The 22,014-nt window shown below is 35.1% G+C and overlaps 1 protein-coding gene across 2 annotated transcripts in view; it reads left to right on the top strand.

The window, feature by feature from the left end:
* MYOM1 (myomesin 1) overlaps positions 1–22,014 on the top strand; it is a 153,800-nt gene that overhangs the window by 76,753 nt on the left and 55,033 nt on the right. Inside the window, exons 14-19 of one of the 2 annotated variants that reach the window (XM_031946590.1) lie at positions 2,251–2,375; positions 11,098–11,281; positions 11,617–11,791; positions 14,099–14,220; positions 15,870–16,277; positions 19,004–19,200. In XM_031946590.1, coding sequence (XP_031802450.1) covers positions 2,251–2,375; positions 11,098–11,281; positions 11,617–11,791; positions 14,099–14,220; positions 15,870–16,277; positions 19,004–19,200 — 1,211 coding nt within the window. The remainder of the gene's footprint in view (positions 1–2,250; positions 2,376–11,097; positions 11,282–11,616; positions 11,792–14,098; positions 14,221–15,869; positions 16,278–19,003; positions 19,201–22,014) is intronic. The other variant, XM_031946591.1, reaches the window with a different exon arrangement.

The following is a 22,014-nucleotide window of genomic DNA, read 5'->3' as shown; positions in this document are numbered from 1 at the left end:
ATGTTAAACATGTACAATTCTTCTATATGTATTTCCACAATTATCATACTGCACAAGAAAAATCAGATCAAAAAGGGAAAAATAGAAAGAAAAAAACAAGCAAGCAAGTAACAACAAAAAAGGTTGCAAATACTTTGTTATGATCCACATTCAGTCCCCATATTCCTCTTTCTGGATGCAGTTGGCTCTCTCCATCACAAGTCTATTGGAATTGGCCTGAATCTTATTGCTGAAAAAAGCCATATCCATCAGAGTTGATCATCACATAGTTTTGTTGCCACTGTATACAATGTTCTCTTGGTTCTTCTCACTTCATTTAGTATCAGTTCATGTAAGTATCTCCAGACCTTTCTGAAATCATCCTGCCGATCATTTCTTATAGAAAAATAATGTTCCCTAATATTCATATACCATAACTTATTCAGCCATTCTCCAACAGATGGACAACCACTGAGTTTTCAGTTCCCTGCCACTACAAGAAAGTCAGCCCCTATTATGCAAGATCTTCTCTTGTAATTTTCAGTTTATCATTGTATATCTGACTATCATCCCTCTAATATGACTGAGTTTGGAGAGATGAATTTTCATGGGAAAATTCTAGTTCAATATAAAGAAATCCAACCTAATACATTTGTGAATCAAAGAGCAATTACTATATACCTATTATGCGACAGGCACTGAGTCCAGGGATGTGAAGATAAGAAGAAACTCTCTCTCTGCTCTCAAGGAGCTTATAGTCCCTGAAAAGCAAAAGTATTTATATAGCTGATATTATTCTTTTTTAAAATAGTATTTTATTTTTCCAAAAACATGAAAAGATAATTTAAAAAATTTATCTTTGTGAGGGAAAGGAACCCACATGTGCAAAAATGTTTGTGACATTCCTTTTTATAGTGGCTAGGAAGTGGAAATTGAGTGGATGCCCATCAGTTAGGGAATGACTGAATAAATTATGGTATGTGAATGTTATGGAATATTATTGTTCTATAAGAAATGATCGGCAGGATGATTTCATAAAGGTCTGGGGAGACTTACATAAACTGATGCTAAATGAAGTGAGAAGAACCAAGAGAACATTGTATACAGTGGCAACAAAATTAATGTGATGATAAACTATAATGGAACTGCCTCTTTTCAACAATTAGGGGATTCAGGTCAATTCCAATGATCTTGTGATGAAATGAGCCATCTACACCCAGAGAGAGGACTATGGTAACTGAATGTAGTATACAACATAGCATTTTCACTCTTTTTGTTGTTTTCTGCTTGCATTTTGTTTTCTTTCTCATTTTTTTCTTTTTGATTTGATTTTTCTTGTGCAGCATGATAATTGTATAAATATGTGTGCGTATATTGGATTTAACATATATCTCTACCATGTTTAACATATACTGGACTACTTGCCATCTAGGGGAGGGGGTTTTGCAAGGGTTAATGTTGAAAAATTATCCATGCATATGTTTTGAAAATAAAAAGCTTTAAAAAATCATCTTTGCAAAACTGTGTTCCAAATTTTACTCCCTCTTTCTCCTTCCCCCACCTTTCTCTCCTCCCCTAGACAGCAAGCAATTTGATATAGGTTCAGTGTGAATAATTCTTCTAAACATATTTCCATACTTGTCAAGCTGCACGAGAAAAATCAGATCAAAAGGGGGAAAAAAACATGAGAAAGAAAAAAAAACACAAGCAAACAGACAACAAGAAAAAGGTGAAAATACTATGTTCTGACCACATTTCTCTAACCATTGATTTAGAGCATTTTTTTCATATAACTAGAAAATCTTTCATTTCTTCATATGAAAATTCATATCCTTTCACTATTTATTAATTGAGAAATGGCTTGTATTCTTGTAAATTTGAGCCAATTCTCTCTATATTTTAGAAATGAGGCCTTTAGCTGATGTTATTCTCACCATGAACCAGAGAGAGAAAATATCCAAGCATTTTTATAAATAAGAAAAAATTGCATTACCTCTCCTGGTAGGGAGCTCTTATAGAATCCCTAAGGCAGGGATCCTATTTCACATACTTTTTGTACCTTCTATAGTATATAGCTGTTACCAGGACAAGTGCTCAATAAATATGTGTTCACTAAATGAATGACTCTTATAGAAGGATGATGAAAATAAGGTAGATTTGGTGGGGACAAATGGATTGTTCTTTGGAAGTATCATCTGACTCTTGGGAACGGTGGTATTCTCCAGGATATGCAACCCTTTTATTTATGTTAGTTTTGTTTTTGTTCTTCAGAGGGTGTTGTTCCTGGGCCACCTACTGATCTCTCAGTGACAGAAGCCACCAGAAGTTATGTTGTACTTAGCTGGAAGCCACCTGGCCAGCGTGGTCATGAGGGCATTATGTACTTTGTGGAGAAGGTAAAGCTGCCTGTGTCAATATTTACTTTAATGATATTTCTTAAGGCATCCTTAAGGAAAGAGTTTTTCAAACCTCAGTTTTCCTTGTCCCATATTCCCAGACTGGCAAAGTCTTTCCCTGATTCTCTCTAGGTATTCTTTCCTTAGATTTGTTTATTTCTAATTCTTCTGCCATAGACATTGAGTGATTGAATCTATGTCATTAATAATAGATGAACAAAAAGAAATAAAGAATTAGGGTTAAAGCAATGTTCAGTTCAGCTCAATAAGCATGACATAGACCCCTGTGTACTTCATGCCCAACATGATTTTAGGAACTATAAGGAGAAATGGAAACAAACTATGTCCTTCCCCTCTAATTTTTTCATATAAATCTCTAACTACAAAAGTTGTTCTCTTCTGGTCTGACAAATTAGCTCTCTAGATTACAGCCTACTGTTAATGAGATTAAAATCAAGTGAAGTCAAGAAACTTGAATCTTGGTCTCAAAACATATTTGCTGTGGCCGTGGACAAGTTGCTTAATTTTTTCCCACCCACCTATATATACACCTACTTAGGTAAAGAGAAGTAACCACTTCTCTTTTTATCTACCACTGAGTACGTCAAAGGGGATACCTTCCCCCCCCATCACTCCCAAAAAAGGAAGAGATGATCTGCTTTTTTGTAGAAAAAGTGAGAAGAGAACCAAGAGTTTCCATCAAAAAAATAGTAGTAGTAGTAGTAGTAGTAGTAGTAGTAGTAATACTTGTAGTAGTTAATATTTATGTAGCATTTACTATGTGCCAAGCACTTTACCATTATTATGTCATTTAAACCTTACAACCACCCTTGGAAGTAGGTGCTATTAACATCCCATTTTTACAAATGAGAAAATTGAAGTGAATGGAGGTAAAGTGACTTGCCTAAGATCTCACACACTAGATTTGAATTCATCTTCCTGACTCCAGACCCACACTATAAGCACTATACTACTTCGCTGTCTCAATCTGATTCAGTTCTACCACCTATATTGGTACTGATAGGAGCTAGCATTTATATAGTACTTTGAGCTTTACAAAATGAGATATGTTATCCCATTTGATCTTCACAGTAGCCCTTTGAAGTAGTTGCTATTGTTATTCCCATTTTACAGATGAGGAAACTGAGACTGAAACAAGTTAAGTACCCAGAATCACCTAAGTAATATCTGAGGTAGAATTTAAATTCAGATCTTGACTGCAAATCTAGCGTTATTATCCCACTGTGGCACCTAAGTCATAGCTTCCTTCATACGTTGTTTTTTGCTCAAATTTAGGCCTATTCCTCAACTGTACCTTCTAAGAACTGAAGGGAGCCATGCACAAGCTTTATGCAAGACATGAGGGATGAGTCAGTTTTAAATTAAAAAGTCCAAACCGATTAACGAAAGAAAAGTGATGAGAAAGTTATTTTATTGATCCATCAGACCAAGGTTTTTTTATAGTTTGGTGTGACTGGCATAATGACAGAATCATTTAAGGCAAGAGAAGTCTGTGGATAGAATTCTGGGGGGAAGGGGAGGGTGTGCAAATGGAGGGGGAGGGAGTTGTCTATGAACTAGGATGGGAAAAATTTGCATCTTTATTACATTAAAATTGGTTTCCTTTCTTACTTTATGGACTTAAAATATTATTCTGAATGGTATTTATAGGCTTCCCCAGACTGCCCAAGGAATCCATGACACAGCAAAGCATTCAGGCCTCTAGCTACCTACTCTGAGCCTGTTCAGGCCTGGGGTGTATAGTAGGCTCACCTAAATAACTGGTATCCTATAACTTTTCAAGGCTCAGATCAGAATTGAGGCAGCCCATTCTTCATTGACTTTAGAGGAAGAAGGGCCCTTGAGAGTTACATCAATTAATTGATCAACATGTAATAAGTGACTACTATGTGCCATATAATCTATATCATTTGCCACCAGGCTCTATAACTTCTTCAAAGGTGCTGATGAAATTTTAATTTATATTATTCTTGTTAATTATTTAAATATCATAATACCTTACCTAGAGAAAACTCCATATTAATGTATATATTTTCACAAGTGGTCATTTTTCCAAGTCCTTCTCCCCCACCCCCCCATATTCTTTCCAGTTACATTCAGTCAGACAACAAACATTTATTAAGTTCTAGGCATTATGCTAAACACTGGTGACACAAAGAAATACAACTTGAAAATAATTATTAGAAATAAGATATATACACAGCAGATGAAAATTAATCTGTGAGAGGAAGGTGTGTCATTGTGTATATAGATATTGTCTTCTTCATTCTGTTTCCTTTACTTGGATAAATTTATGTAAGACTTTCTACACTTCTCTTTGTCTTCATATTTATTGCTTCCTTTAAAAATTATTTTTTCAATTATTTTAAATACTCCTTTTTCTCCTTCCATTCCTTTGTACCACTGAAAAGGAAGGAAGGAAGGAAGGAAGGAAGGAAGGAAGGAAGGAAGGAAGGCCTGCAATACATAAAGAAAGCTAAACAAAACATTTCCACATTGATCATATTCAAAAGCATATTATTTATTTTGCATATTATTCCATCATTTCTCTATCATGAGTTGTATATCATTCTTCAGCAGCTCTCTGGGAACCATAGTTGATTATGTTGTGGATCAGTTTTTAATTCTCTCAAAATTGCTCATTTTCATAATATTGATATCATGATTTAAATAATTCTTTTGTTTCTACTTACTTCACTCTATATCAATTCACCCAAATATTTCCAGATCTCTTTGAAACCATCTTTTCCCTCATTTTAATAGTAATAGTACTTTATTCATTAATATACTAAAAAAAAATTTTAAAGAAAATGACAAATATTGGCGGGACTATGCAAAAACAGGTACATCAGTTCAATGTTGGTGAAATTGTAAATGGGCTCAATTATTCTGCAAAGCAATTTGGAATTATACAGAAAAAAATTACAAAACTGAATGTCCTCTGATGCAGTTATATCGCTGCTAGACCTTTACTCCAAAGAGATTAAAGTTAAGAGGAAAAGATTCTATATGTACAAAACATTTATATTTATTGTTTCAAATGGCATGTCATAGGCATGCAGAATGTTTCATTACAGTGTGCATTAACAGAATTTTTTAAAAGATGAATTTTTATAAGCTACTTAATCATAAAGGATTTTTTTTTCTGATTGGAAAGATTTTATTCTCAGAGACCTTGTTTTTTTTTTTAATAATAGCTTTTTATTTTCAAAATATATGCAAAGATAGTTTTCAACATTCACCTTTGCTTAAAACCTTGTGTTTCAAATTTTTCTTCCTTTCTTTCCCTACCTCCTCCCTAAGACAGCAAGTAATCCAATATATGTTAAATATGTGCAATTCTTCCATATATATTTCCTCATTTATCATGCTGCACAAGAAAAATCAGATCAAAAAGGAAAAAAATGAGAAAGAAACCAAAAAGCAAGCAAACAACAAAAAAGGTGAAAATACTATGTTGTGATCCACATTCAGTCCCCATAGTTCTCTTTTTGGATGCAGGTGGCTCTCTCCATCACAAGTCTATTGGAATTGGCCCTGAATCACCTCATTGTTGAAAAGAGTCATGGCTATCAGAGTTGATCATCATATAATCTTGTTGCTGCTGTGTACAATGCCTTCTAGATTCTACTTATTTCACTTAGCATCAGTACATTAAATCTTCCACACTTTTCTGAAATCATCCTGTTGATCATTTCTTATGGAACAATGATATTCCATAACATATATGTGTGTGTATGTGTATATATATACACCATAAACTTATTTATATAAACCATAAATTTATTATGGTATATATATATATATATACCATAAACCATTCCCTAAATGGGCATCCACTCAGTTTTGTGGTTCCTTGCCACTACAAAAAGGACCACTATGAACATTTTGGCCCATGTGAGTCCTTATCCCTTTTATATAATCTCTTTGGGATACAGACCCAGTAGAGACACTGCTGGATCAAGGGGCATGTACAGTTTGATAGCCCTTTGGGCAAAGTAAGGATATTATTTTAATAATTACACTAAAAACCTAAAATTTAACTAAATATTTTTTAAACTAATGACTAGATTTTATTTTAAAATACAACAAAAATGATTCAAAATAATTAATTTTTTGGAGATAAGTTGTCAATAGGCACACCTGACACAATTGTTGACAAATCCATAGGCAAAGCAATAATTTTATTTCTTCTTTTTCTATAACAGCAACCTAGTAATAATCTGCTACTGATATGCTCCTGAGTCTGTTCTTTCAGATGACTCAACTTAGGCTTCTGATCAGCTTTGATCACATCTGCTCTATTTCCTCTATCTGGTTTTATTACTTCTTAGTGACTAAACATAGCCAAGCCCGTGATGGATATCAGAATGGTCTTTTACCTGCACACCTGTTGAGATACAAAAGTCACTTGTTAATACCAGCATCTGGCTAAAGCACTATACCAGGAGTCTTGGGGGGGAAATCAACAGAATTAAAAGGGATGATCTCTAATTTTAAGTATTCTTATAATTTATCAAGGGAAATAGAATACAGAGGAATAGCTCTTGAATATATTTGGATGGAATATACCATCCAAATAGCTTGTCTTCCTGAATCCCGAGTCTAAAAATATAGCCACTGAACACTTTTGATTTATTGACTTTTCTAAAGAAAAATGCTTTTGTATCTAATGGATGGACCTTGTTCTACTTCCTTTCCTCTTTCCCTCACTCCCAACATTTTGGGTTGTAACATGTTGCTACATCTAGAGAACATGAAGCTTTTTTTATCACAGATAAAAGCTCAATAAAGCATACAGCAATAGCAATTAATCACAGAAGAAGACTCCAGACTATCTGGCCAGTGACTAGGTTAACAAAGATATCCTGGTGGTGATGATCCAGGATGTTACCCATATAAATCATAAGTGCCTCAGGTCATAGGTCAGTCCCATTACATTCTGGTGAGCAAGTAATGGAGTACCCATAAGATTGAATAGACAATAGTCAGTCTTTTAGAACATCCTATATATGTGCTTACTGTTTTATTGCATTTTAGGTGTTGTATGTGGATATATTTTATAATAATTATTAATAATACTGCTAACGTGTATATAGTACTATAAAGTTTATAGAGTACTTCATACACACAGACTAGTTTTAATTTGTATTAAAATGTAAGTACTATTATTACCTCATTTTATAAATAAATGATGAGGAAACAAGCTGAGAGATTTTTATCTTATACCAGATTTCTCTGTCTTCTCTCTCTGTGTGTCTCTGTCTCTTCTCTGTCTCTGTCTGTCTCTCTTGTCTGTCTCTGTCTGTGTCTCTGTCTCTGTCTCTGTCCCTATGTGTCTCTTTCTGTCTCTCTCTCAAGAGAAACTGCACATTTTCCAGGTTATCCAACATGTATTCCCTTTGTAGTCTTGACTCACTAGGAGGAATGAGAGGTGAGAAGGTAGGAGGAAGGAGGAAAAGGCTCCTAGGTAAATTTTCATATTTCACTTCTCTGTATAGTGTTTTGATCATAGACCCTTCTTTAAGAAGCAGGACAAAGCTTGAGCATATTTGTATATATTCCTCACAAAACATGTTATAGTTTTCAGTTATTCCAATTCTTCATGACTCTCATTGGGATTTTTTTGGCAAAAATACTAGAGTGGTTTGCCATTTTCTTCTCTAGCTCATTTTATAGATGAGGAAACTAAGGAAACCGGGATTATGTGACTTGCCTGGGGTTACAGAGCTAGTAAATATCCCGAGTTTGGATTTGAACTCAAGTGTTCCTAACTCCAACCTAATATCTATCCACTGCACCACCTAGCTGCCTAACATTACCTAACTTTTAATAGGAACATAGAATAATAACTTGGGATTTTTTTTTGTTTTTGTTTTTGCCATTGCTAGAAGATCACAAATCAGATACTTATATATCCAGCATTGCTTTGACTATAGGCTCATGAAGTGATTTAAACTGAGAGTTTTCTAGAAAGGACTACTTATTTTAAAACAGGATTCTTTAATTGCCAAATTGTTTAAATGTATCTAACGCACTTTTTGATGGGAAACTCTTCTATAAATGCTAACATATCCAAGTTCTCAGTTCTCTTAATTTTTTCAGTTTCTCTGTCTGTGCCTCCCCATCATAATCCAAACCCCAAAAGGTACAAGGAAGCAGCATAATTTTTTTTTTTTACAATCTATGCTTGCTCAACTCATTTACTCACTACAGTATAAGTGATTCATAGCAATATGGTATCAAAGGTTTAAAATGAAAGAAGGAAACTAGGATATAGAATTATAGCCCTCAGCCATCTACTAGGTCCTAGAGTTTTCAAAGTTGAGGGATGTTTATTATTTTCCATTCTTCACATGAATAAAACTGACCCTACCTATAATTCTCTAAACCCAAATCTTCCTGAATTTTAGTATTTGCAAAATCTAGGCATAGTGAGAAATGGAGAAAGGAGAGGGTAGTACTTGAGCCTTTCAGGCTTTTATTACTGATAAAAGTATAAAAAATATTAATCCTTTGAATTTATGTAGCACTTTTCATCCAAAGATTTCTAGGTCATCCAACATTCTTTTAGTACAATGAAGTGAACTAGGATTAAAGTAAAAATCACTCATTGAATCTCTTAGGTTTATTCTGAAATTTAAGTCAGGAAAGAAATAATCTCTCCATAGAATCATTAATTGAAACTTACTTTAAGGACTAATACTTCAGTTCAGTTCAATTTAACAGATAATTATAAAGCATCTGTTCTTAGTACCATGTTAGATGTAGGGGAGGGATGGGAATTAGGGAAGAAGAATAAGGGAGTATTTAGTTGTTTTTTAGTGATATCTGACTCTTCATGATCCCATTTGGGTTTTCTTAGCAGAAATACTGGAGTATTTCTTCTCTGTCTCATTTTACAAATGAGGAGATTAGGGAAAACAGGGTTAAGTGACTTGCCCCCGGGCACACAGCTAGTAAGTGTCTCAAGCCAAATTTGAACTCAGGAACATATCTTCCTGATAAATTGGTCCAGTGCTCTATGCACTATTCCATTTTGCAGCCCAAGGGAATATAAGGAAGCATAAAGCTCACCCTTGTCCTTTAATTTGAAGAGCACTAAGATCCAGGGAAGTATTACCTCCCTGTGGGAAGAGCTTCCTCTCCTACTTGAGCACCATCCCCCATCCTCATCATAGTGTTCTCCATGTTTGGGCTTCAGGAGAGATGAGCCATTCACTAATGTATCCCTAACTGGACTGTTCTCGTGATATCTCTGCCTCCCAACTGAATCTGGTCTTGTTTTTGTTGTTCAGTCATGTCATCTCTTCATGACCCTGTGGTCCTTGAAATTTTCTCAGCAAAAATATTGGAGTGATTTGCCATTTCCTTTTTCAGTGTTTTAAGTTTAACAGGGGCAAACAGAGTTTAAGTGACTTGCTCAACTAGTGAGTGTCTGAGACCAGATCTGATTTCAAGTCTTCCTGATTCTAAGCCCAAAGCTGTTATCTGCTGAGCCACAAGCTGCCTCTAAATCTGGTCCAGATGTTAATAATAGCTAATATTTATATAGTGCTTACTATGTGCCAGGCACTGTGCTAAGTAAATGCGTTACAATTATTATCTCATTTAAACCTCACAATCCTGGGAGATAGGGGCTATTATTATTCCCATTTAACAATTGAGGAAACTGAGGCACACAGAGATTAAGAGACTTACTCAGAATCACTATCTGAGGCTAGATTTGGCTTTTAGGTCTTCCTGAGTCCAGGTCCAACCCTCTATCCACTGAGCCACCTAGCTGCATCTAGGTATGAGGATTCTTAGTTACTGCTCTGACTTGAAGAATGCTCTAATCCCAGCACTGGATTTAGTGATTGTTTTCCAAGAACTGGCACAGCTAAATATGGAGGAAAAAGTTCATTCTAACAAGTCTGGCCTTGAGTTAATAAATTTTTCCAGCCACAGAAACTTATAAAATCATCTATTAACAGACAAAGGATCTGATGGTCCATGCCAATAGAATCAACAAGTATTTATTAAGGACCTACTGACAGGCACTGTGCTACTGCAATAGAGTCAAGAATGCCATCTATCAGAGCCCTATTTCCCTGCAGTTGTGTTTTTGTTCTCTCTGTCTCTTGTCTGTCTGCCTCTGTCTCTTCTCTTTATCTCTCTGTGTCTCTCTGTCTGTCTCTGTCTCCCTCTTTCTCTCTCTGTCTCTGTCTCTCTCTGTCTCTTTCTCTCTCTCTCTCTCCCTCTCTATCTCTATCTCTCTCTCCTCTGTTGTATCTCTCTCTCTGTCTGTCTGTCTGTCTGTCTCTCTCTCCCTCCTCTCTTGTATCTCTCTCTCTCTCTGTGTCTCTCTCTTTGTCTCTCTGTCTCTCTGACATTTCAGAGGATGATAGGATCACAAATTAAGGGCCAACAGCTACCTAAGAGCTCATCAAATCTAACCTTTCATTTTACAGGTGTGAAGAAAATAGGCCCAGAGAGAGTAAGACATCCTCTTGGGGTAACACAGTTACTATCAGAAGCAGGATTCTGACTCAAGTCTTCCTGACTACAAATCTAATATTCTATCCACTCCTTTCAGATCCCCATTCCGATTTTACATGAACAATAGCACATGGTAAACCATGTGGCACAGTCAACCTGGGATTCAAATCTAGCTTGAAATCTTTCCTTTTCTGAAAGCTTTTTGTTCTTCTGAATGCAGTGCGTGGCAGATACAGAGAACTGGCAAAGAGTAAACACTGAGATCCCTGTAAAGTCTCCTCGTTTTGCCCTGTTTGATTTAGCTGAAGGGAAATCTTACCGTTTCCGGGTTCGATGCTCTAACTCGGCAGGAGTTGGTGAGCCTTCAGAGGCAACTGATATTACTGTGGTTGGGGACAAACTTGGTAAGTACATAGCCAAGCTTACATTTTATGATAGCTTTGAAATAGCATTTGATTTCTTTTTGAATATATATTTTATTTAGTTAAATATTCCCAAATTACATATACATTTTTTAACATTCATTTTTTTAAAGCTTTGAGTTCAGAGCATTGATTTTGAGTCACTTGAAAAGATGTTTCTCAAATACTAATTCACAAGAGGTAGTAATATTCATCTATTTGTCATGAAATGTAATCCAAAATAATGCTTATAGCTACACCAGATAAGCACTTCATTGTTTTGGCTTCTGAAATACAGGCTTAATTTCAATCAATAACTTATTTTTCCTTCTTCTCAGATATTCCCAAAGCCCCTGGCCAAATCATTCCAAGCAGAAATACAGATACTTCAGTGGTTGTTACTTGGGAGGAATCAAAAGATGCTAAAGAGTTGGTTGGATACTACATTGAGTCAAGTGTTGTTGGATCTAATCAGTGGGAACCATGCAATAACAACCCAGTGAAAGGCTCAAGGTAACTGAGATAATAGTATAGAATTCTGGCAGGTGGTGATGATGTTGCAATAGAATTCTGCCACCAAGAAACAATGAGGGAAATCAATAAAACAGTTAAACTTATTAGGCTTTATAAAATTCTAAAGGGAAACAGAAAATATATTTAAAATATCATGAATTATTTACAAATGGACTATAGTTCTTGGAATGTTATAAGCAATGTTTTGTTTTGCTTTTTACCCACAATGTCAAGTGCTTGTGAACACAGTCAAAATTATCTGATTTCTCTCTCTCTCTCTCTCTCTCTCTCTCTCTCTCTCTCTCTCTCTCTCTTTTTCTCCTCTTTCTCTCTTTCCTTTCTCTCTCTCTCTCTCTGTCCTCTCTCTCTCTCTCTGTCCTCTTTCTCTCTCTTTCCTTTCTCTCTCTCTCTCTCTCTCTCTCTCTCTCTCTCTCTCTCTCTCTCTCTCTCTCTCCTCTCCCCTACTCTGCTTTTAAATTCTAATTTTTAATACAATAGCCAGTATATGTCTTTGAAACATAAAGACTTGGTACCAAAATAACAAATTATGCAGGATTGCATATAACATACAATTTGTATAGAAGAAGAAAGTATTAATATTTTTAAGATTCTAAACATCAACATAATTAAAACCAGTAGGATACTATCTGCTTGGATGATATAACTTAGCTTTTTGTTAGTTTCTGTTCTGTGTAAATGTTTTTGATTGTGATTTAAAAAAGGTAAGACAGTTGGTGTAGTGAAAAGAAAACTGAATTTCTGTTCATAGTCAGAAGAGAGCTTGTTTACACTCTGCCTCTGACTCATTCTAGTTATGTGAACCAAAACAAGTTATTTAAACAATCTAAACCTCAGTTTACACACATGTAGAATGAGAATAATATCTGATATTCCTACTCACAGTAATATTCTAACAATCATATGAGAAAATGTTTATGATATACTATTATCAGCAATTATTATAACATCTATTTTTACCAATGAATGATGCTTTCAGTTTCCTAAAGAAAACCCTCAGAATTGAAGATTCAAGACTAAATTGAAGAGACTTGAGTAACATTTTGCTCTTTCAGAGGGGCTACTTCTGTCTTAGGTCAACTTTGAGTAATGAGCATGCCATCAGGTATAGGTTAGTTCTTTTTCAAATCATTAAGCACTAGAGAATAGAAATAAATTGGATTAGAAGACAATGTTAACTAACACTTTTGCAGTGAATTCACTTTAGCCTGAACCAAAGGCATTATTTCCTCATTGTATTTTTTTCATTCTCCTCTTCCAAACTTTGCTGTATGTGTGTTGAAATAACCACCCCAGCCAGTGCATTTTTAGATGCATTCTATTCCCCGTGATGTTGATACATTGGCCTCTCAAAGGCTGGGTTATAGGTTCTTGTAATAAATATTTTACAACCTAATATTCTTAAAAGTAATGATCATTAACAGACAGCTGTTATTTCCTATGCTTTGACAGCTCTCACTGATGGGATAGAATGTTATAGTGATTCATAGAATAACTATTTCTAGTCTAATGGAGTGGAAATATGATGTGTGAAACTGCCCAAGGACTTTGTAACTCATTACTGACTCCTTTATCTAAATGTCACAGGAAGCGAAATCAGTGGGAAGTCAAAGTTACAATTCTGAAATCTACTTTTCGTCATCTTATTTTCAATTATTGGTGGAATTTTCCTGGTTATTCTACCTTAGTTGAGACAATGTAGCATAAGAGATGACCCTTTAAAGTAGAATTTAGCATTTTGGAATTTATTTTCCAGAATCTAATTTTCAAGTCTTGGTATAACTTCCCTAGTTATTGACTTTATGTGAAATGCCTGTAGACAATAGATACTCTGCTTCAGTTATGAATAAATGGTTGATATCTTCTATTGGTTTCCCTGTTTTTGAATAAGTAGGGGAAATAAAAATAGTAACTAAAATTTATAGAATACATACTATGTGCTAAGCATTGTTATGGTCCTTAAAATAATCCTGGCTTAGGAATTATCATCATCACCATTTTACTAATGGGGTAAGTCAAGTAAACAGAGATTAAGTGATTGGTCCAGGGTCACATAACTAGTTAAGTGTTTAAGGCAGATTTTGAACTCAGGTCTTCTTGACTTTGGTTCCAGTGTTCTATTCACTGTGCATTCACAGGACCTTCATTTTCATCCTGTCTCTAATCCAAATACAATTTAGTTTGGAGTAAGGATTTTTGTTGTTGTTGTTGTTTTAAATAGCACTTTCCTCAAAATCAAAAGCATTAAGTGGGATTAGAAACCCATATAATTCAATTTTCTCCTTTTAGGTTTATCTGCCATGGACTTCTTAATGGTCAGAGTTATATTTTCCGAGTCAGGGCTGTGAATGCAGCTGGACTTAGTGAATATTCAAAGGATTCAGAAGCAATTGAAGTGAAAGCTGCTATTGGTAGGTCTTCTATCCATGTTTAACTCAATAAGAAAAATGAATTCCAATCTTTCTAGTGCATAAAGTAAGGTGTTTTTTTCCCTTCCAGAAATGATGTTATAAACTTCTTATGTAGTTTAATGGTACTATCCTTAGAGCATTCTTTGCTCTAGGTGATGTCTAACATTTCATAGCTGTCATTATGCAGACATTCCATCACTTATCCAGTTTCTGTGTACCTGTAGCCTTTTCATCTTGACAAGTCCAAGCTTCCCCAGATGTTTTTCATGAATCTTTGTGTGAAACTCCATTCTAACTTCATGTCATCCTGGGAACTGTGGAGGGCCAGTCAAACGCCATGACATGGTATATCATCCATAATACACATCATGCTGCTGCCTAAAAATATCACTTCATCATCACCAGATCCTGGTCTGTCTCCATCCCTGATCCTACTACTATCATCCTCTAAAACTCATGCATGCCACATAAAGCTGCTGGCTCATTCCTCTTTCATCTCCACCTCTATTTCTAGTCTAAAGCAACTAACATGACTGTTTACTGACACTCATACTATGCTTTCTTCATTTTAATTCTATCTGAATATATGAGATGTACCTCCAACCTTATATAATATATATATATATATATATATATATATATTTACAAAGGTAAAAGAAATATGAAATGGATAATGTGGGGCTATACCAAATACTTATGCTTATTAATTAGTATGTTGATAATATTAATGCCTACATTTCTATAGCATTTGAAAGACTATAAAACACTTTACATGCTGTCTCAATTGACTTTAATAAATAAACTTACAAATCTCAGGCAGGGTTCAAATATAAATCTTTTTTATTCCATCTACTGTACTGTATCTACTACACCACCTAGTTAAGCATTAAATATTTAAAATATTATTTAATTATCATGGACAGCATGGTATATATGTGTTTACAGATTTGGCCTGTGATGTTCTGACATACTTGCTGTGTGATTCTGGGCAATTCATTGACTGTCTCTGTGCTGTAGACAAATCCCTAAGACTTAAAGTTACAGAGAGAGTGCCGACCATATTGATAGAGAGAGTTTCCTCTTCTGGGAGTTCCTTATATCAGTCCCTACCTCCTATTTAATATCAGTTACCTTTAGTGAGCTCCCAAGACTACATTCTTCAGAACCTATTAAGGTTGGGAAGTACATCCAAGTGCTCTTGTTGATATATGTGAATTCTAATATCCATAAAACAGTGCTGCTTGTGTTCTATTATGCTATTGATGTTCATTTCTTCATCCTCTTGAATAATGGAGAAAATTAAATGTTTTCTTACGTGTAATGTATGAGACATGTTTTGCATATTTTAAAAAACACTTTGGTTTTTGGAAAATCAAAATTGTTCATGTTCTGTCTGTGCTTTTCTCTGTATTTCTTCATTTGCTTGGTTAATAGAAATGTTAGAATATTCTTTGGTGTAAAGTGTGTGAGACATATGGCATTCATATCTCTTGCCAACCCAAATGTATTCTGATTTCTGTAATAACGAGATTACTTCTGTTCTGTCTCTTGCTGTTGTTGATGTTCATCTTTTTTGGTCTGTTAAATAATGGCAGATCCATAACCTTTTCTGCTTCAAAGTGTTTTCTGTTGTTTTCTGGCACTTGTAGGGGGAGGAGTGTCTCAAGTTGTGTGGCCTGAACTGAATGATAAAACTGGTGGACTAACCGACTACAAGGGAGGCATGCATGAAGCCTCCCGGCCGACTTTTAAGAAAGCTGCTTTGCTTGATAGTGGTGATAAATTTAACCAATACACACCACCCAGTAGCTCTGATAGACTGGACAAAACAGCAGTCAGTAAAGTAAGTGAAAGAGTTCAGGATAAGCAGGCACCTTCTCCAGCATCGAAGAAGGGAGCTGCTAAGGAGAAGTCAGAAATAAAAGAAGTAAGTGAAACAGTTCAGGAGGATCATACGCCACCAGCAGAACCTCCAAAAGCAGCTGATCAGGGGAAAAGTAAGTCTGACCCTGCAGCCCCTGCAACTTTGGAAAAAGGGAAAAAGAAGAAGGCTATAGGTGAGAGCCTGTCAAGTCAAGTCACTCCATCACTCTCCATCCATCAAAAGTTTCCATCAATGTATTCATTTCATTGTCCTATTCACAATCATTTGTCATTTCTTCGATGTTTAATTTCTTTTCTCAGGCTGATGGTTTTTCATCCTTTGGTGTCCATATAGAGCACATTTATACATGGTCTATAAAAGCCATTTCACTCTTTTCCTTCCCTTGTTCATTATGCATTATATTTATTAACAGTAGAACGTTCTATATTATTGGATAATGAGGTCAACATAAATTCTTTGTCCAAAATTTGGTGTCCAAAATTTGAAACATCTTTGATAAGTCTATTATATTAGGAATCATTAACTCAATAAGCATTTATTAAATATCTACTATCTGCTAATCACTGCACCAGATACTTAGAGTATAAAGAGACAAAATCAAAACAGTCCATTCCCTCAAGAATCTTACATTTTATGGAATTATAATGGAAATGACTTCACTATCATTCAAAACCCACATGGGGTTCTTATATGACATTCCTATTAATTGTACAAGAGAAAGTGTTCATTACATGAGATTGTAATTGTAAGTATAATTACATGAGATTACATGAAGTTAAGTTTTGCTGTCATCTTAGGTATTATCTTTTGATGACTGATGCTCAGGTTTTCACTTTATATTTCAGCTAAAAGTCAGTAGTATTGCTATATCATGTCAAAGATATGATATAAATTTTCTAGTATTAAACTTAGAAGAGTAAATGGAAAATGTGAAAAGCTACTGGAAAGAAGGGCTAAATTAAACTGTTTTTCTATTTAATTTATTTATTTTCCCATTATATTATAGCCTTTTTTAGCACCTGAAATTCCAGTATTAAAATAGTTGGTTATTAACCTACTGGTTTGTTCATAGAACTTGGGAGAAATTGGACATTTCATAATATAGTGTTTAACAAGGCAAACCCTGAAAGAAAATTGTATCCAAATGGACTTGCTTCTATGCTTTCTCTACTGTAGTATTTTGGTGGACTTTTGATGTCTTCAGGAAGGACACACTTTTCATTGATGCAGGTCACAATTTTCCTGTACTATCTCATCTTGTGCCCTTCTAGTCCATGTCTTTCCATAAGTTCCCCACAGAGAATCCATCTATTTTGCGTCAATGGAAGTCTTCCTCTTGTTCTTTAAATATTTTAGAGGTTCTACTGTGTTACTCAGATTTGGTTGAGTTACTTTGGTAGGATGTAAGGTTGTGAGTTACTGTACAGAGAGCACATGTTAAAGAGTATCAATAGTTATATAAATCTTTATAGGTAGTAGATGATCTGTTTGATGCTAAAGACCTTCTATTCCATTTTCTGCTATTCTTCTGTTGTTACTGCAGAAGTGGAAGGAGGCATGTCATGGAGGAATGAGGATTATTAGGTGCTTTTATTAATTTCATCAGTTATAGTAGCCAGAAAAAAAAATCAACATCATTATCTTACTGGTGATGTTCCTCTATGTCCTTAAATGGGTTGGTCTTTGGACTACAGACATATTGTAGATGCTAGATGTATACTGAAAACTTTTCCCGTCTGGTAGAATCCGAAAGAACTTGGACTTTGCCACTATAGCCTTTTAGAATTCAGAATAATATTTTTGTGGAGGGTGTTTTCTAGAATTCTTTTAAATATGAAGAAAATTATCCTTCATTTCTAGATGATTTCTCCTCAAGTGCCATCATCTAAAATTACATTTTCAGTGACTGACTGATAAGTTAATGAGAAAGGGCACTCTAAATCAGAGAAGACTTAAAATACCCTCTCATTTTTATTCAGGTTTGACATTAAGCATGTTCAGCAGCTGAACAGTATCATGGGAACCATTTGAAAATGATTCTACCACTATGATAAAGAGACTGTAATCACTAGTATTTCGATAGCATTTTAAGGTTTGAAAGCACATTGCATTTTTTAATCTCATTTTAATACTCATAACAATCCTGGAAGATAGGTGTTATTATTATCCCCATTTTATAATTGAGGAAACTGAGGCACATACAGGTTAAGGGTCACACAGATAGTAACTATACAAGACAAGATTTGAGCTCAGGTCTTCTTGTGGGACCATTCCTCTATCCACTACACCACCTAGTTACATACCAGAGAAAAAAATATGCTGATTATTTGTGTTTTAAAATGTTACTTCCCACAAAGACGGGAAAACATTGATAAATCTTTAACTAAGCTCCAGTATCAGTTATCCTCTACTTGCAGACAGATCACCATGGCTATGATGTCTACCTTTCATAAAGGTAAGTATGTGGAATGGTGAAATAATATGCATTTGGAAATACATGAACACCCAAATAAGCAACTAGAGATAAGAGGTGGTGTTTATTTCCTATTCTTGTTTGATCGCTAACAAAGATGAAAACAGACAAAAATGATGAGTCTGGGGTAGAGAATTGAGTAATTTTTCAGAATGCTTTGTCATTTTGCCCCAAGTATCTCTAGCCTGTTTTCACTATCCAGGAAAAGGGGACAATAGTGATTTTCTCTTTTGAGAACTAATTACAATCTATATTTTCTATTGTGTCAACTTGATTTCTGGAAACTGATTTTTTAAATGTATACATTTTACATTTCATATTACCAATGTTATTGTCTCTATGAACAGCATCAATTAAATAAATACAATATCCATACACTAATAGGCTGATTTTTGTCTACTTACATGGTATTCATCTTGCAACAGCTACTCCATCTCCACCCTATGACATCACTTGTCTTGAAAGTTTCCGTGACTCAATGGTTCTTGAATGGAAGCAACCAGATAAGACCGGTGGAGCTGAAATTACTGGCTATTATGTTAACTATCGTGAGGTTATTGGTGGAGTACCTGGGAAATGGAAGGAGGCCAACATTAAGGCCGTCAGTGACCAGGCATACAAGGCAAGAAGTGCAATCTCACATTATCTCACCTGAAGTTAGTCATAAGAGTTAGTCAATATTCTAATGATTCAGTGCATTTTCTAACCTTGGATTATGGTCAGGACTTATATCGCAGTGTGATTAGAAGGAATAGTATGGAATGCACCAAATTTAATAAAAGTGGTTTGTATTCTGATTTTCTCTTATACACTATACATACTATACATATAGTCAAACACTCCATTGTGAATTGTATGCATAAGGCACAAATTAATATCTGCTTCCTGGTTCTTAAAATATTGATGGGAATCCCTACTCACATGGACTTCTAGTCTCTCCCAGTTTCCTAAAGGGAGTAGCTATAAATTTTCTTAAGTAGAAAAGAAAAAAGAGTTTTTCTCTTCCTCTCCCTTTGAGATTTTCCTCTCTGGGAGAAAATTGGAGAGTATCCACAGAGAAATCAGTATAATGAAGGCTCTTGAGTCCATGCCACATAAGGATTGGTTGAAGGAACTGGGAAAGTTTAGCCCTTGAAAAGAGAAGACTCAGGAGTTATGATAGTTCTTGTAAGACAAATTTAGACTTGATGTAAGGTACAACTTCCCAACAATTAGTGCAATTTTAAAGTAGAATGAGTTGTCTTAGGAATCAGTGGTTTCCTTCTCTCTTGATGTTTTCAAATAGAGTCTGAATGATCTGTATCTTGTATTACAGATACAGATTTGGGGCTTTGGAGTAGGCGAATTGGTTGCTGAGGTCCTTTCCAACCCTGAAATTCTGTGATTCTGTGCAAAACTAAGATGTATGTCCTCGTCATGAACGGAATCTTACTATCCTTAATTATATTTATTTTTTAAAGTTCCATTGATACATTGATTTCTTATGCCACAATCATTTCCTTATCTCTTCTTCCCTTTCCCATTCAATTCTTCCACTAAGAAATAAAAACAAGTAAACCAAACCAATCAACCCAGTATCCCTACTTATGGTTGAACATGGTTGTGCCCTTCCCCAGCAGGCAAGGTTGCTGATTCTAGAAATTGAGTCACCATCATGAGCGGCTTAGCCTTTTCTTTCTTCTTAAGTCATTGACTTTTGATGAAGTGTGTGTCCAGGAAAATGAATAAATGGAATACTGTCATACCACCTGTAAGATGAGGAGAATGATTCTCCTCCTCTCTCCTTTATTTTAGAGGAAAGACTATTACTTTCTTTTGAGAGAGGATATTTCTTTCAGATATTAAAAAATATGTTTTTGCGGTTTTGTCCTACTATTACATCTTAGCAAGCTGAGCAAATATATCTGGTATAGTAAGCAATTTGCTTTCTTTATTTGTGGTTTCCTTCCTCCCTTCTACACATATCTGTTTTGAGGCCTGCAGAATAAAGGCTGTAATCAACCAAACTTGTTTAGTAACATCCTTTCATACCAGGACACACCAGAATTTCATCAGTCTATGCCTTCATGTTTTCCCATTTATACTTGCTGTCCAATCATCATAACAGACCAATATAATATTTCTTATATTACTCATTATTTAAATGAGGAAGCATTATAATCAGAGGCCTTGAATTTCAATACTTGCTCTGACACTTATTATTTGTATCAGCTCTTGAGCCATAGTTTTCTCATTTATAAAATCAGGGGATTGCATTTGATGTCTTCTAAGGTCTCTTGAGCTCTAAATCTATGATCCTCTGATCTAAAACTGGGAATGTTTGCTTTTGACTATTTGGGTAGATCAGTGGGATGGGAATCATAATGCTGTAGAATATTAGCATTAAAAAGTACCTTTAAGGTACTGAGTTTGGCCCCTTCATTTTACAGATAAGAAAATTGAGATCTTCCCTGTTTAATTTAGAATACAATATCCCTTATTCCCAACCTATTAGCAACAGATAAGACATACTTCCTGCATAAGATAAACATACAGTTTTCCTGGGCATTTGAATCTGATAAGAACTGAAAGCACAGATGTGCATTTCCAGGCATATCCAAGCAGTTGGACCTTTTAAACTTAAATATATTACCATCAAAAATATTTGTGTATTCATTTATTGAACATTTATTTTATGTCCAAGATACCTAATATTGTATAACTTTTCTGAAAATTTACAGATTTATAGCACTTTCTTTCCAAACTACCTTCTCAAACATATCTCATGTCTTCAGCAACCCTCAGTGGATAGAATGCTGGGCTGGAATCAGTAAGGTCTGAGTTCAAACACAACCTTTAGACATTTATTCCCTGTGTGACCCCAGTGCATTACTTAACCTCTCTCTGCCTCAGTTTTCTCAACTGTAAAATGGGAGTTATAATAGTTCCCATCTTAAAGAGTTATTTTGAGAATTGAACAACCTATCTTTCTTTCTTTCTTTTCTTTTCTTTTTTTTTTTTTTTGTAAGACAATAGGGGTTAGGTGACTTGCCCAGGATCACACAGCTAGGAAGTGTTAAGTGTCTGAAATAAGATTTGAACTGAGGTCCTCCTGACTTCAGGGCTGGTGCTCTATCTACTGTGCCACCTAGCTGCCCCTAAATAAGATGTTTGTAAAGTGCTCAGCACAGTGCCTGGCACATAGTAGGTGCTATGTAAATGTTATCTCTTATTATTACTCTTAGGGAAGAATTGACTAATAAGAAGCAGCCTAATATTATCATCATTATCATCATCAAAACTCATATTAATATAGCCCTTAGAAGTTGGCAAAGTGCTTTACCCCTATTATCTCATTTGATTCTCATAACAACCTTATGAGATAGATACTCTTATTACTCCCATTTTACAGTTGAGGAAACTGAGACTCAGAGAAATTACATTATTAGCAGAGGAT

The sequence above is a fragment of the Sarcophilus harrisii genome, chromosome 1, assembly GCF_902635505.1.
Source record: "Sarcophilus harrisii chromosome 1, mSarHar1.11, whole genome shotgun sequence".
Taxonomy (NCBI): domain Eukaryota; kingdom Metazoa; phylum Chordata; class Mammalia; order Dasyuromorphia; family Dasyuridae; genus Sarcophilus; species Sarcophilus harrisii.
Note: the sequence above shows the minus strand (reverse complement) of the source record. Positions and strands in the feature narration are given on the sequence as shown.